The 16868-nt window shown below is 46.8% G+C and overlaps 1 protein-coding gene across 2 annotated transcripts in view; it reads left to right on the top strand.

The window, feature by feature from the left end:
* The window catches only part of MST1R (macrophage stimulating 1 receptor), a 107999-nt gene that overhangs the window by 33929 nt on the left and 57202 nt on the right, over positions 1-16868 (top strand). For both annotated transcript variants that reach the window (XM_082265291.1, XM_082265292.1), the window contains exons 2-7: positions 5146-6075; positions 9219-9564; positions 13258-13446; positions 13532-13651; positions 15642-15812; positions 16323-16501. In XM_082265291.1, the coding sequence (XP_082121417.1) occupies positions 5240-6075; positions 9219-9564; positions 13258-13446; positions 13532-13651; positions 15642-15812; positions 16323-16501 (1841 nt within the window). In that variant the 5' untranslated portion in view covers positions 5146-5239. The remainder of the gene's footprint in view (positions 1-5145; positions 6076-9218; positions 9565-13257; positions 13447-13531; positions 13652-15641; positions 15813-16322; positions 16502-16868) is intronic.

Here is a 16868-nt window from a genome sequence, read left to right as displayed (position 1 = left end):
GTATGTATGTATGTATGTATGTATGTGTGTGTGTGTGTGTGTATATATATATATATATATATATATATATATATATATATATATATATATATATATATATATATACATACAGTGGGTACGGAAAGTATTCAGACCCCCTTAAATTTTTCACTCTTTGTTATATTGCAGCCATTTGCTAAAATCATTTAAGTTCATTCTTCTTCCTCATGAATGTACACATAGCACCCCATACTGACAGAAAAACACAGAATTGTTAACATTGTTGCAGATTTATTAAAAAAGAAAAACTGAAATATCACATGGTCCTAAGTATTCAGACCCTTTGCTCAGTATTTAGTAGAAGCCCCCTTTTGATCTAATACAGCCAGGAGTCTTTTTGGGAAAGATGCAACAAGTCTTTCACACCTGGATTTGGGGATCCTCTGCCATTCCTCCTTGCAGATCCTCTCCAGTTCTGTCAGGTTGGATGGTAAACGTTGGTGGACAGCCATTTTTAGGTCTCTCCAGAGATGCTCAATTGGGTTTAAGTCAGGGCTCTGGCTGGGCCATTCAAGAACAGTCACGGAGTTGTTGTGAAGCCACTCCTTCGTTATTTTAGCTGTGTGCGTAGGGTCATTGTCTTGTTGGAAGGTAAACCTTCGGCCCAGTCTGAGGTCCAGAGCACTCTGGAGAAGGTTTTTGTCCAGGATATCCCTGTACTTGGCCGCATTCATCTTTCCCTCGATTGCAACCAGTCGTCCTGTCCCTGCAGCTGAAAAACACCCTCACAGCATGATGCTGCCACCACCATGCTTCACTGTTGGGACTGTATTGGACAGGTGATGAGCAGTGCCTGGTTTTCTCCACACATACCGCTTAGAATTAAGGCCAAAAAGTTCTCTTTTGGTCTCATCAGACCAGAGAATCTTATTTCTCACCATCTTGGAGTCCTTCAGGTGTTTTTTAGCAAACTCCATGCGGGCTTTCATGTGTCATACACTGAGGAGAGGCTTCCGTCGGGCCACTCTGCCATAAAGCCCCGACTGGTGGAGGGCTGCAGTGATGGTTGACTTTCTACAACTTTCTTCCATCTCCTGACTGCATCTCTGGAGCTCAGCCACAGTGATCTTTGGGTTCTTCTTTACCTCTCTCACCAAGGCTCTTCTCCCCCGATAGCTCAGTTTGGCCGGACGGCCAGCTCTAGGAAGGGTTCTGGTCGTCCCAAACGTCTTCCATTTGAGGATTATGGAGGCCACTGTGCTCTTAGGAACCTTAAGTGCAGCAGAAATCTTTTTGTAACCTTGGCCAGATCTGTGCCTTGCCACAATTCTGTCTCTGAGCTCTTCAGGCAGTTCCTTTGACCTCATGATTCTCATTTGCTCTGACATGCATTGTGATCTGGAAGGTCTTATATAGACAGGTGTGTGGCTTTCCTAATCAAGTCCAATCAGTATAATCAAACACAGCTGGACTCAAATGAAGGAGTAGAACCATCTCAAGGATGATCAGAAGAAATGGAAAGCACCTGAGTTAAATATATGAGTGTCACAGCAAAGGGTCTGAATACTTAGGACCATGTGATATTTCAGTTTTTCTTTTTTAATAAATCTGCAACAATGTTAACAATTCTGTGTTTTTCTGTCAGTATGGGGTGCTATGTGTACATTCATGAGGAAGAAGAATGAACTTAAATGATTTTAGCAAATGGCTGCAATATAACAAAGAGTGAAAAATTTAAGGGGGTCTGAATACTTTCCGTACCCACTATATATATATATATATATATATATATATATATATATATATATATCAATTATGTGTGTGTGTATATAATATAATTTTGTTTTAGAACAACATTGCATGACCACGCAACCACTAGTTAAAGTAGCACAGTTCCAAATAGCAAAAACCTTCTGGAGGTCAAGTGAGACCTTTGCTTTCGTTCTTCTTGTGGATCAATAAAATTGCATATATTTTTGATGTTACCATTGGGAGTTTTTTTTTTTTTTTTGTAGAAGGTTGTTTTATGTAAAGCATGTCGTGTTTTGTAGATCAGAAAATTTGGTGATTACCAAAACTCGTTTGGGTACAGCGATGCATGACTGCGCAATCGCCAGTTAACCACTTCCGCACTGCTCACTAGAGCTGTACTGCGGAAAAGTGGCTCGATAACGTCTGGCGACGTAGACCTACGTCACCAGACACTCCCCTTTCTCGGCGGCGCGCACGAGCCGCCGGAGGCTCGCTCCCGCTGTATTCAGTCACAGCGGGAGTCGGGCCAGGGGAGGAGCGGTCGCGATCGCCGCTGCTCTTTCCCGATCGTCGGGGAATCGAGTGTGGAGATCCGCCCGCCTGTGTAAACAAAGCGGGCGGATCTCCTAAGTGACAGACAGTGACAGATTGCAGGGTTCAGCATAGCTGAACATGCGATCTGTCCTTGTGTCACATAGTCCCCTCCCCCCACACACGTCAGTAAGCACCAGGCATACATTAGCCCCTTGATCACCAATAAAAATTATCCCCTTCACTGCCAGTGTCATTTTCACAGTAACGGTGCATATGTATAGCACTGATTACTGTGGTAATGTCACTGGTACCCCCAAAAGTGTCAAAAATGTCAGTCAAGGGTCCGATCTGTCCACCCCAATGTCGCAGTCCCGCAAAAAAAATTGCAGATCACCGCCATTACTCGTTAAAAAAAAAAAAATAAAAACACCAAAAATGACAAAAATCTTTCCCTTAGTTAGTAAACGCAATAACTTTTGCGCAAACCAATCAAAATACGCTTATTACGATTTTTTTTTTTTTACCAAACCATAGGTAGCAGAAAACAAATTGGCCAAAAATGTAAAAAAATTTTGATTTTTACATTTTTTTTGGCGGGAATTTCATATAAAAAAAATGTGAAAAATATTATTTTTTCAAAATTGACGCTCTTTTTTTGTTTATAGCACAAAAAGTAAAAATCGCACAGGTGATCAAATACCACCAAAAGAAAGCTCTGTTTGTGGGAAAAAAAGGACGTAAATTTCGTTTGGGTATGGCGTCGCACGACCGCGCAATTGTCAGTTAAAGTCGCACAGTGCCGAATCGCAAAAAGTGGCCTGGACGTAAGACAGCAAAATCCTCCGGTGGTAAAGTGGTTAAAGTAGCGCAGTGCTGAATAGCAAAACCTGGCCTGGTCATGAAAGGGGATAAAATCTTCCGGAGCTGAGGTAGTTTAAAATATTTAGATTGTGGGCATAAGACAAAGTAGACTTCTAGATTGTAAGCTCTAACAAGCAGGGCCTCTGTGGGGCGGCACAGTGGTGTAGTGGTTAGCACTTTCATCTAGCAGCAAGAGGGTCGCTGGTTCAAATCCCAACGACGACACCACCTGCCTGGAGTTTGCATGCTCTCCCTGTGCCTGCGTGGGTTTCCTCCAGGTACTCCGGTTTCCTCCCACACCCCAAAGACCTGCTGCTAGGTTAATTGGATCCTGTATAAAAAATTGGCTCTACTGTGTATGTATGAAATGTGAATTTAGATTGTAAGCTCCTGGAGGGCAGGGACTGATGTGAATGTACAATGTATATGTAAAGCGCTGCGTAAATTGACATCGCTATATAAGTACCTGAAATAAATAAATAAATTGTATTGCAACTGTATTGTGTTTCCTCATATTGTAAAGCGCTGCGCTATATAAATCCTGTATTATAATAATCATAATAATAATAGACAGGAAACATCAGTTCAGCACTTTCTAACTAAAGAAAAAGACAACATTGATCCAAGAGCATTTCATGTTTCCCTTTAACACAAGGGGCACCCATGACGTTAGTTTTGCAGGGCACCCTGGATTTTCTAAGTGGAGGGCACAGCAGAAGCTTCTCCTTGTTGTGTCTGAAACTCCATATGACACCACATAAAATAGGTGGAAAAAAATGTCAGGCATGCCTGAGAAAGGAGTGCAGCTATAAATAGCAGCTAATCTTCATATCTCTATGATCTCTGATCTGCACAGTGTTATAAAAACTCCTCTTTGCACTGCTTTATTGAATTATACAGCTCTTTTTTATTTTATTTTTTTGCTGATTTCATAATCCTACCTGGCAGAGATGGTGCTTTGTCCCCTGCCAGTGCAGGCCAGGTTTTCTGGCAGAACATATCTGGAAATTATCAGCGGGTATGCTGGGTGTGGTATACTTGGAGCGGATACAGAATATTCTCTGAAGTTATTTCTTCCTCTCTTATTTCCCTCTTATTACCCCCAGAGAAATGGGATGGGGGTAGTGGGGCAGAAGGGTCTACTGCCCTGGGCACAGCGTGTATTGTAGGTATAGGGGCACAGCAAGTTCCTTCTACTATAAGGCTGACTGGAGTAGTGACAACGGCATCACTACTTCTGTCAGCCCAGCAATGGAAGCAGCAAGGAGAGGAGAAGAGAGTCAGAGGGAGGTGCAGGCTGTGCTCTCTCTCTCCTCCTCCTCCTCTCACATAATGAAGGGGGAACCGTATATGTTAAAACTTTGTGAATTAAGCCAGTTTTAGGTGCTGGTGAAGGCAGTGCCATCTTAAGAGCATTATAGGCCCCTGGGCAACGCAGTGCACTGGGGCCCTGCCTACACAATCACCCACGAGAATAAAAATGCAAATTATCGATAAGGCGATATTGACTAATGACCGCTTCCAAGTTTGGTGGCTGGGTCCGGTGAACACACACACACGGACGGGAGTCAGACTCCACTGTCCTGTGTGTACCTGTTCCTGTGGAGGCGGACAGGCATTCCTGCAGTTGTGGGTTCCCCCTCCATGGCCCAAGTGGCCTGACAGAAGCACAGGACCGACAAGCGCTTGCCACCTGCTAAGTTTGATGGCGGGATGCACACGGGAATCGGGACTAATGCTTGGCTAGGGCTGGGTTGCTGGGCAGGTGGGGCCCCCCAGGTAGGTGTGGCCCCTGGGCAACTGCCCAACGTGCCCATTCGGTAAGATGGCCCTGGGTGAAGGGGGTTCAGGGAAAAAGAAGAATGGGCTTGCTCCGTTAGCAGTGCCTTATTCCTAGGAAGACAATGGGGCAGTTTGCATGTAACCTATTTCCGAATGTTAGGTGAGTTATGAGCTTTGGGTTAGATAAGTCTTGTTCAATTACTGCCACTTCAGCTAACCTTGTCCTTCTCTCTTCAGGTGCCGTAATATGGATTTCCTGTGTCTGTCACTTTGTCCTCCACCAAGGTGAACTCTGACCCTCCCGTGTGTACTGCTCCTCCTCCGCCCCAGTATGTGGCATCTATCCCAACTGCTTCTTCTTCTCTTCCTCCTAAGAGACTGCTTGGCATCAACATGGCAGTGCCCAGTCAGACCCTTCATGTCTTTAGATCCTGATGTCCGGTATAACCTTTCCAGCTTCACCGCACCGAACAATATCCAAAATCTGGCCGCCAAGGATGGGCCTCTGCTCTTTATTGGCATCACCAACCACCTCTATGTGCTGGATGCATCCAACCTTCAGGTCGTGCAGGACCTTATTACTGGCCCCACCAACAGCTCCACATGTAAGCTGTGCTCCGAATGTAAGATGGGCAGTGCCCGCCCAGCCCAGGCCGAAGACACGGACAGCAAAGTCTTGGTGATGGATCCAGAAGCAGAAATCTTGTACAGCTGTGGTTCTTCTCTGCATGGGGTTTGTTTCCTGCATGAATTTGACAGCAGTGAAATCTTTGGCTCCTCCTGCTTGTTCCGTGCTTCTTCCAACCCTTCTTCCTTGTGCCCGGACTGTATCGCCAGCCCCCTTGGCACAGTGGTTTCAGCGGTTGAACACTTGAGGACTATTAATTTATATGTAGCCTCGTCTGTGGATTCCAGTATGGATGGGGCCTATCGTACCACATCGGTATCCATCAGGCGAGTGCTGGCCTCACAGGATGGCTTTGCCCCAGGCTTTCACTCTCTGACCGTTCTTCCTAACTTCGTGGACAATTACCCCATCCAGTATGTCTACACATTCAGTACTCCCAAATACGTCTTCTTCTTGACCATACAGCTGGAGAACATGCAATCCAGGAACTACCATACTAGGTTGGTGCGTTTGAGCGCGATGGAGCAGGACATGAAAAGGTGAGTGCGCGGTGCAATCTATGTGGCAGATGAAGAATATTAAGGTGGTTGTAAACCTCAGACATGAAATATTAACAATGTGTATCCCTCTATAGCAGGGATCCTCAAACTACGGCCCTCCAGCTGTTGCAGAACTACACATCCCATGTGGCCATAGGCGTGCGCACAGGGTGTGCCAGGTGTGCCTGGGCACACCCTATTCATCCTATGTGGCGCAGATTCCCCCTGTTTAGACCCTAAAAATATTGTAAAAAAATAATAAAAATAAATAAAACTAAAAAATAATGATAAAAAAAAATACAGCCCCCATCCACTGCCCTACTGACACCAATCTCTGCCCAACTGACGCCGTCCATAGCTCTATAGACACTGTCAGTATATACACACATGCACACACATATGTGTTTGAGTTTTGGGGTGCACACCCTAATGCAATAGGCTGCGCACACCAATGCATGTGGCATTGTAAAACTCTGAGATTCACAGACATGACTAGGCATGACAGCTGGAGGGCCATAGTTTGAAGACTCTTGCTCTATAGTGTGTCTTAATCCAGAGCACTAAGTGTAATTTCTGTCCGCTGCTTCGATCCTCTGCTATCAGTCACTTCTAAAAAGTTTTCCTGAAACCAAGAGAAAAATGGTGGCAGGGGAGGTAGCGCCAGCACACAGCCTGTGATTGACAGCCTCAGCTCTGTTCCTGTGTGAAGGGGCAGACGGGTGTGTCTTCCCTCCAGTCAGCTCTCAGAGCTCTCTTCACCATTAGCGGCCCCCCTATCCATGCGTCCGGCCCCCCTAATCTACATGCAGGGCGCATGGATTGCAATAGGGGATTTTTTTTTTTTTAAGCACGTGATTAGAGCCAGAGGCTTTAATAGGCTTCAAAAAAGGGTGGGTTCAGGGCGCAGAGCACTGCGCCCTGAGCCCACCCAGTTGTATGACAATAGCGAATGAATATTTGCTATTATCACACTGATTTTCCTCACAGCCAATCAGGAAGCGGGTCGTGAGACCCAGTTTCATGATTGTCTAAAAAGAGAAGCGATTTTACTGGCCTTTGGCCAGGAAGAGGGAGGAGAAATACAGCCGGAGGAGACTCCCAGTCGCTCGGGGAAGGAGCAGGTAAGGATGCTGGCTGTCCGGCTGGTTAGCCAGCCGGCCATCCGTCCATCCCGGGAGGGGGGCTGTCCCACCGGGGGGGGGTGGGGGTGCGGGTGTTGGTTTTGCCGCCCCCCCCCCCCCCCTCCAAATTTTCATTCACCAGCCGCCACTGCTCCTCACTAAGCTCTAAGCTAAGTTATAAATTCAGCACTTTGAATGGATGTAGGGAAGACGGCAGATAAACAGGTGCAACTTATATAGGAGGATTTGTGTATCACCTGAGGCCAGTAACTTCTCTAGGCATATGTAAGGGTTTTCAACCACTTTAAAGTGATACTAAACACACACTGTTTAATTTACCTTGTCCCTTCTATTTCTGTATATTGATGATGGCACTGTATGTATTTTAATATCGGTATCCAGCTGTCACATGACCCAGCACTCTCCCAGCCTGTCTGCAGGGAAACGTAAGCAGGAGGCGCTTCTAGTCCTCTGCTGCTGGCAGGGCCCTCTTTACTTTTGATTGGACCCTGGGCAAACTATTTCTTGGGCCCTCCCAAATTCACTTATCAACTATTTGCGAACACAAGGGGCAGCTGCTTTGGGCCCTACAACAATGACTGGGCCCAGGGCAGCTTCCCCTTTTGGCCTGTGTTAAAGATGGCCTTGGCTGCTAGTCACATGTTCAAAATAAAAAAACAGCCTTTGGAATACAGAGTAAAAATTAAAACAATTCTATCAATAAACTGTTTTAAATTTTATATATTTATGCACACATATATATATATACACATTGATGAGGCGGCTCTGATAGGGTGCACTGATAAGGCGGCACTGATAGGTGGCACTGATGGGTGGCAATGAAGGGCACTGATAGGTGGCATTCATGGGCACTAATAGGTGGCACTAGTGGGCACTGATAAGGTGGCACTGGTGGGTAGCACTGAAGGGCACTAATAGGTGGCACTGATAGGTGTCATTCATGGGCACTAATAGGTGGCACTGATGGGTGACAATGATAGGCACTGGTAGGTGACACTGATAGGCAGCCCTGATGATGGGGCACTGATTGGCACTGATAGGTGGCACTGGTGGGCACAGGCAGGTGGCACTAACCTGCACTGCTAGGTGGCGCTGGTGGGCACTGGTAGGTGGCACTGGGGCACAGATGTCCCTCTGATAGCAGCTGGCGATCGGATTTTTTTCCCCCTCACACTGACAGCGTGAGGAGAAAAAAAAAGCTGATCTCAAGTTGCTGGTTACATCACGTGATCAGCTGTCATTGGCTGACAGCTGATCACGTCTCATGGACTCATCAATCGACTCGTCTCATGGACTCGTCAATGGATGCCCTCCCGGCAATTAAGGTCCATGCTGTAGCTATCTTTTGGCTATAGCGCGGTAGGGGAGTGTATAAAAGGGAGGTGAAACCTCCGTCAATCTAACTGTAATATCCTGTCCTCATTGTGTTTTTAGCTGGCTAGTGGGCATGGAGGAGGAGGGAGGGAGTGGGCTGTCATTTTCATGTAGCTTTAAAATGGATTTACCACTACAGCTTCAAAAAAGCTATAGTTTTAAAACTGAATTTGGCTATGCAGCTGCAGATCTCTAGTGTGTCATCACTGTCATGGTCGTCAGCAATTGCATCGAATGATATTAGTAGCTAATGAAGGTAGCGATTCTTTAACAAGCTCAGTTTTAGCAATTTAGCAGCATTATTGGCAGCAATTCATTTTCTTAGTAACTAAAATGCTAATGAGACGTTTTGTAGAAGCTACAAAATCAGGACACCTTAGCCTGTTACTGAAAAATTGAATTTTTTGGATCAACGGGTAATAAAACTTTGTTGCAGGGTGGTCCCTGAACAATTAACTGCACCATTGCACCATATGTCATTTTTAATTTGCACTTTAAGTCACATTGAGTTGCTCTTTTAAATACATTTCATGCTTTTCCATTAGTTCGGAGTGCTCTTCCCCCCTCCTGTCCGGGGTTTTAGGGGATCGTCCTGTGTAATCGCAGTACCGTTCCTTCTCTCCGCAGTTACCGGGAGCTGGTCTTGGATTGTCGGATAGAGCTGAAGCGGCGTCGCAGATCAGAGCCCGAAACCTTCAACCTCGTCCAGGCCGCTCATGTTGTCGCTGTGGGGAAGAATCTGGCCACAGAGCTGAATCTTATCCCTGGAGATCTGGTGCTGGTTGCCACATTTGCCCAAAGTGAGCCGCAGAGCGCCATACCTCGGCGCAAGTCCGCCGTCTGTGCCTTTCCGCTAAAGCTCATCGACTACTCCATCACTGAGGGGATGAGAAAATGCTGCAGTGTGGAGTACAAAGAGAAACTTCAGAGACAACTCGGCTACTTCCAGACTGACTCCTACTGCCCCCAGAACGTAAGAGATTACCCCATCCCGAGAAACACTACCACAACCCCAAACCACAACCCCAGATCTACTGCCCCCAGAACGTAAGAGATTACCACAACCCCAGATCTACTGCCCCCAGAATGCAAGAGATTACCCCAGCCTGAGAAACAGTACCACAACCCCAGATTTACTGCCCCCAGAACGTAAGAGATTACCCCAGCCTGAGAAATGCTACCACAACCCCAGATCTACTGCCCCCAGAATGCAAGAGATTACCCCAGCCTGAGAAACAGTACCACAACCCCAGATTTACTGCCCCCAGAACGTAAGAGATTACCCCAGCCTGAGAAATGCTACCACAACCCCAGATCTACTGCCCCCACAATGTAAGAGGTTACCCCAGCCTGAGAAACGCTACCACAACCCCAGATCTACTGCCCCCAGAATGTAAGAGATTACCCCAGCCCAAGAAACATTACCTCAACCCCAGATCTACTGCCCCCAGAATGTGAGAGATTACCACAACCAGATCTATTGCCCCTAGAATGTAAGAGATTACCCCAGCCCAAGAAACACTACCACAACCCCAGATCTACTGCCCCCAGAATGAAAGGGATTACCCCAGCCTGAGAAAAACTACCACAACCCCAGATCTACTGCCCCCAGAATGTAAGAGATTACCCCAGCCCAAGAAACATTACCTCAACCCCAGATCTACTGCCCCCAGAATGTAAGAGATTACCCCAGCCCAAGAAACACTACCACAACCCCAGATCTACTGCCCCCACAATGTAAGAGATTACCCCTGCCTGAGAAACACTACCACAACCCCAGATATACTGCCCCCAGAATGTAAGAGATTACCACAACCCCAGATCTACTGCCCCCAGAATGTAAGAGATTACCCCAACCCAAGAAACACTACCACAACCCCAGATCTACTGCCCCCAGAATGTAAGAGATTACCACAACCCCAGATCTACTGCCCCCAGAATGTAAGAGATTACCCCAGCCCAAGAAACACTACCACAACCCCAGATCTACTGCCCCCACAATGTAAGAGATTACCCCTGCCTGAGAAACACTACCACAACCCCAGATCTACTGCCCCCACAATGTAAGAGATTACCCCTGCCTGAGAAACACTACCACAACCCCAGATCTACTGCCCCCAGAATGTAAGAGATTACCCCAGCCTGAGAAACACTACCACAACCCCAGATCTACTGCCCCCAGAATGCAAGGGATTACCCTATCCCGAGAAACACTACCGCAACCCCAGATCTACTCCCCCCAGAATGTAAGAGATTACCCCAGCCTGAGAAACGCTACCACAACTCCAGATCTACTGCCCCCAGAATGCAAGGGATTACCCTAGCCCGAGAGAGGCTACCACAACCCCAGATCTACTGCCCCCAGAATGTAAGAGATTACCCCAGCCTGAGAAACGCTACCACAGCCCCAGATCTACTGCCCCCAGAATGCAAGAGATTACCCCAGCCTGAGAAACACTACCACAACCCCGGATCTACTGCCCCCAGAATGCAAGAGATTACCCCAGCCTGAGAAACACTACCACAACTCCAGATCTACTGCCCCCAGAATGTAAGAGATTATCCCAGCCTGAGAAACACTACCGCAACCCCAGATCTACTGCCCCCAGAACGTAAGAGATTACCCCAGCCTGAGAAATGCTACCACAACCCCAGATCTACTGCCCCCAGAATGTAAGAGATTACCCCAGCCCAAGAAACGCTACCACAACCCCAGATCTACTGCCCCCAGAATATAAGAGGTTACCCCAGCCTGAGAAACACTACCACAACCCCAGATCTACTGCCCCCAGAATGTAAGAGATTACCCCAGCCCAAGAAACATTACCTCAACCCCAGATCTACTGCCCCCAGAATGTGAGAGATTACCACAACCAGATCTATTGCCCCCAGAATGTAAGAGATTACCCCAGCCCAAGAAACACTACCACAACCCCAGATCTACTGCCCCCAGAATGTAAGAGATTACCCCAGCCCGAGAAACACTACCACAACTCCAGATCTACTGCCCCCAGAATGAAAGGGATTACCCCAGCCTGAGAAAAACTACCACAACCCCAGATCTACTGCCCCCAGAATGTAAGAGATTACCCCAGCCCAAGAAACATTACCTCAACCCCAGATCTACTGCCCCCAGAATGTGAGAGATTACCCCAGCCCGAGAAACACTACAACAACCCCAGATATACTGCCCCCAGATTGTAAGAGATTACCCTGACCCCAGAAACATTACCCCAACTCCAGACCTACTACCCCCAGAATGTAAGAGATTACCCCAACCCCAGAAAGACTACCTCGTCCCTAGACCTACTGCCCCAAGGACGAAAATAACTACTCTGACCTCTGGAAACACTACCCCAACCCCAGACCTACTGCCTCCAGAATGTAAGGGATTATGTTGACCCCAGAAACCCTACCCCAGACCTACTGCACCCAGAATATAAGAGATTACCCTGGCCCCAGAAAGACTACCCCCAACCCCCAGACCTACTGCCCTCAGAATCTAAGAGATTACCCCAACCTCAGAAAGACAACCCAACCCCAGACCCACTGGCCCAAGAATGTAAGAGGTTACCCCAACCCTGGAAAGACTACCTTACTTTCTTGGGAAGTAGGTCTGGAGTAGGGGAGCTGCTCTGACCTCAGAAACACTACCCCAACCCTAGACCTACTGCCCCAGAATGTAGGAGATAACCCTGACCCCAGAAACACTACCCCAACCCCAGACCTACTGTCCCAAGAATTTAAGGAACAGCCCTGAGCCCAGAAAGAAATGCTATCCCAACCCATGACTTACTGCCTTCAGGATGCAAGAGACTACCAAGACTCCTGAGATACTATCCAAACCACATGCTTGCTGAATCGACAATGTAAGGAATGAGTCTACGGCCTCTAGAATATAAAGAACAACCCTATCCCAGACCTACAGCCTCCAGAGTGTAAGAGATTACCCCAACCCTAAACCCAAGACTACTGCCCTCAGAATGTAAGACACTGCCCCAACCCCAAACTACAACCCTCAGAATCTAAAGAAGCAACCTTGAGCCTAGACCTACTGTCCACAGAATCTAAAGAAATGCCTCAACCCCAGAGCTACTACCTAAAACCAAGACCTACTGCCCCCAGAATGTGAAGTAACGGCGTGCAACACAGACTTACTGTTCACAAAATAATAGCGTTACTTCTAAAGCTAGGGCTTACTGTCCCTAGAATGTAAATAATGACTATTAATCCTAGATCTACATCCCCATTCTCAGTCCTCTTCCCCAAAATGCAGGGGACTGCTCCAACCACAGAGCTACCATGCTGATCCCACACTTACTGTGTCAGAAAGGTAAGGAATGACCATGACCCTAAGCTTACTGTCCCCAGAATGTAAGGAATTACATCAACCTCTTGCCTACTGCCCCAGAATGTAGGGAATGACCCCAACCTAGGCCTGTTGCTCTAACACTAGGTCTATTGCTCCCAGAATGTGATCCCAATGCTGAGTCCACTGCCCATAGAAAGTAAAATGACTCGGATCCCTTTTGGGATGGATTTAATATCAGAGTCCTTCCAGGGGAATGTATAAAAAGATCAGTCTGGATATTGTCCGGAATGAATAGCGTCTATGGCTGGAACACTGGCCCTTTGTCATACCATTGTACAATGTGTCTCCTGGCAGGTAAATGAGTCTGCGCAAATGACGGATTTCAGCTGCTGGCAAGTCCCAACATTGGTTACCCCACCACTGATACGTGTTGATTTATTTAATGGAAGGATGAATGATACCCTCCTGACGTCTCTATATGTCACCACCCAGGAGCCACTAACCATTGGGCACCTTGGCACCTCTGATGGGAGGGTGATGCAAGTAAGTCAAATTAGATTTTTTTTCATGTGTTGTATTTTTTATAATTTCTGAGTGTACTGACAGGTTCTCTCTACCCCTCTATCAGGTGATTCTCCAGCGCAACAGCAACCCCCTGATCCTGTCCAACTTCTCGCTGAGCACTGAGTCTGTGTCTCGGGAGGTGACCCGTATTGGGGATGATCTATTCTTTGTCACTGGAAAGCAGGTCAGTGCATGGAGCCAGAAGAGGAGTGATGAGGGTCGGGTACTAAGGGGTACTTCTGTACCCCCCCCAGGTGACTGCGCTGTAGCGGAATGATGGCTACAGTGCGGTTGTCCAGTTCTAGAACTTAGACTTCTACCCAGAACTGTGCCCGCTGCAGCGCGCACCATGTCCTTCAGAAACAGCTGATCACAGATCGGGTTAGAGAGCCAATCACAGCGGCTCTTTACCACTTGATCAGCTGTGCCCAATCACAGCTGATCATGATGCAAGCACAGTTGCCAGTTATCAGCATTTCTTTCCTCACGCACTGTCACAGCGTAAGGAGAGGAGAGCCGGTAACCGGCAAGTGTGAGGGGACATCTACTCTAAAAATCGGGACTGATCATCAGTATCCTGATTATCTGTGCTGCCCATTAGTGCCGCTTACTAGTGCCCATCAGTGCAGCCTCATCAGCACAAAACCAAAATACACCACTGCTTGCAGCACATATTGGGCTGAGGTGCATTGAGATACCAAGTACAATGTCCTATTTCAGCAGTGTTGGGGGTAACGAGTTACAAAGTAACGGATTACAGTAACTACATTACTTTTTTTGGTAACGAAGTAACGTAACCAGTTACAATACTAATATTGGTAACTACACTACTTTACTAGGCTATAGGAGGTAACTACACTACTTTACTAGGCTATAGGAGGTAACTACACTACTTTACTAGGCTATAGGAACGCGCTTTCCTGCGTTACCCAAGCCGTGCGATACAATCGTTATTTCAAAGAATAGAGAGGGATGAAGTTTATGACTTTTTGTTGCACTTTATGTTTTATTCTGTTTTTTCAGGTTTTGTTCTCATGTTTCCCAAAGCCTGTGTTTATACAATAAACTCTATGCAGAAAGAGTGTCATGTATCTTCTTCTATATGGTCAATTAAGAAAGAGGAAAGTAAAGTAATAAATAGTGAAGTTACTTTTCAAATGCAGTAACTAGTAAAGTAATCTCGTTACAATTTACAGAAGTAACTAGTAACTAATTACATTTTTTGAATAACTACCCCAACACTGTATTTCAGCAACGCTGACTCTAGTGCAAGAGACATAGTAGCACACAGTCACTGGAATCTCTCACGTTGGTCTGTATTCAATAATGTCCTTGGATAATTGGTTGCCTCCTTCCAATATCTTTCAGACACCTCTCCTGTGAATTCTCCAGACCAGATTCCCAACAGGGTCCCTTAGTCTGCTTCAGCAAATTTAAGCAGGATAGGCCACCCTGCCAGCATAGCTGGGATGTCGAGTGGCACCCACATGCCAGGTCTGCTGAGAGGGGCGACAACAGCCTTCCTGGCTGGGATCCCTTCCTTTAGGACAAAACCTCCTCTGTTCTAAGCCTCAGGCTATATATGCTCCCTCCAGCCACCATCTGGGCACATTTCCCCAGGGATTGGTCAGGACTGCATAAATTCTTACTTGATTTGACTCTCCCAGCCCACTAGCTTCCAGAAGCTTTTCAGTCAACCCTGCAGCCAGTGAAACATAGAGCAGACCAAAATAATCACATGCAGCTTAACTACATTTACCAAATGTAGCACCTATCTAGGATTGTGCTACAATCGGGTCTTATGAGTGTTGGAAAGATATGCGTGCACAGGGGGGGGTGGAGTGCCGGACCTGCCTGGGCACACCCTAATCACCCCTTGCACTCTCACCCCCTCTCTCTCTCTCTCTCTCTCTCTCACCCCCCCCTCTCTCTCTCTCATCCTCTCTCTCTCATCCCCTCTCTCTCTCTCCTCTCTCTCACCTCTCTCACCCCCTCTTCCTGTTATTCCCCCAAGATAGGCCAGTTTCAGGTTGTCTGTGTCTTGTATATACATACTTTTGGCAATGTAAGGCAAGCTTACTTAAAAAAAATAAGATGTTCAGCAGTAGATTTGCTCACACCTAGTCTGTCTATGATGTTATCTATGACACTTTTATGCCTAACCTTCCCTTCAGGTGACAAAGGTCAGCGCCAATGGGCCGGGTTGTCGTCATATCCTCAGTTGTAGCCGCTGCCTTCGCACCCCTAGTTTCATGGGCTGTGGCTGGTGTGACAATGGCTGCGCACGAGAGTCGGAGTGTCAGGGAAAATGGAATCAGGACTTCTGCCTGCCCATTATAAATGATGTAAGTATTTCTGTGCTACCTCCTACCCCGCCTTCATATACCTTGGCCCGTTGGGGGTTATAACAACTTCTCGACAATGTTACCAACATGACTGTCCTGAATGTACAAGCTCTTCAATGATGTAGTATTAAGCTGTTTTTGAAGGGTCAGAGCACCCAAAAGTGATAATTTCGGTTATTATAGGTAGACCACCTATTGGCTTATTATACATATCTCTTCCAGGTCCTGTTCCCGCCCACTTTATTTTAGGTTGCCTGCCCACCTTGGGCTGTCCCCACTGCTCTTCTTTTTTTTTTTTTCATTTCCGCTTTTTTCTTTATCTCTGGGGATTGCTGGGGATGTTATTATTTCTACGCGCTGATAGTAGAGAACAGCAGCCATGACCCACCCTCTATATATATATATATATATATATATATATATATATATATATATATATATATATATATATATATATATATATAGGTCTGGGTATTGTATTTGGGAAAGTTAACCTGTGGCTTCCTTCAGTTTTATCCTACAACAGCTCCTCTTCGTGGCAGCACCACAATCACTATTTGTGGAAGAGATTTCCAGTCTCATCAGGTGTACAAACAGCCAGCCAATGCACCGGTCTCGGCACAGACACACGAAGTAATGGTCGGCCAGCGGAGCTGTGTTGTCAATCCAGAGCAGAGCGACACCACAAGGTAATAAAGCAGCAACAGCCCGTCCACACAAGCAACTGTCCTTTCACATTGGCTCGAGCAGGAGTCCCCAAACTTTCTAAACAAAGGGCCAGTTTACTGTCCTTCTGACTTTAGGAGGGCCGGACGGTGGCCAGCAGAAGTAGAAAATGTCCCGGCATCAGTGGGAATAAACAATGCCCCATCTTTGATGTCGTTGGGAGGAATTGTGCCCCATCATTTGTGTCACTTTGAGAAACTGTGCCCCATCAATGGGATCATTGAACTCCATTGTTGGTGTCATCAAGAGGAACTGGGCCCCTTCATTGGTGTCAAGGAAGGAACTGTGCAACTTCGTTGGTGTCAGTGGATGAAATGGTGCCTCAAGGGC

This window comes from Pelophylax lessonae (assembly GCF_965119305.1).
Source record: "Pelophylax lessonae genome assembly, chromosome: 8".
Classification (NCBI taxonomy): domain Eukaryota; kingdom Metazoa; phylum Chordata; class Amphibia; order Anura; family Ranidae; genus Pelophylax; species Pelophylax lessonae.
This window is presented reverse-complemented; position numbering and strand designations above follow the sequence as displayed.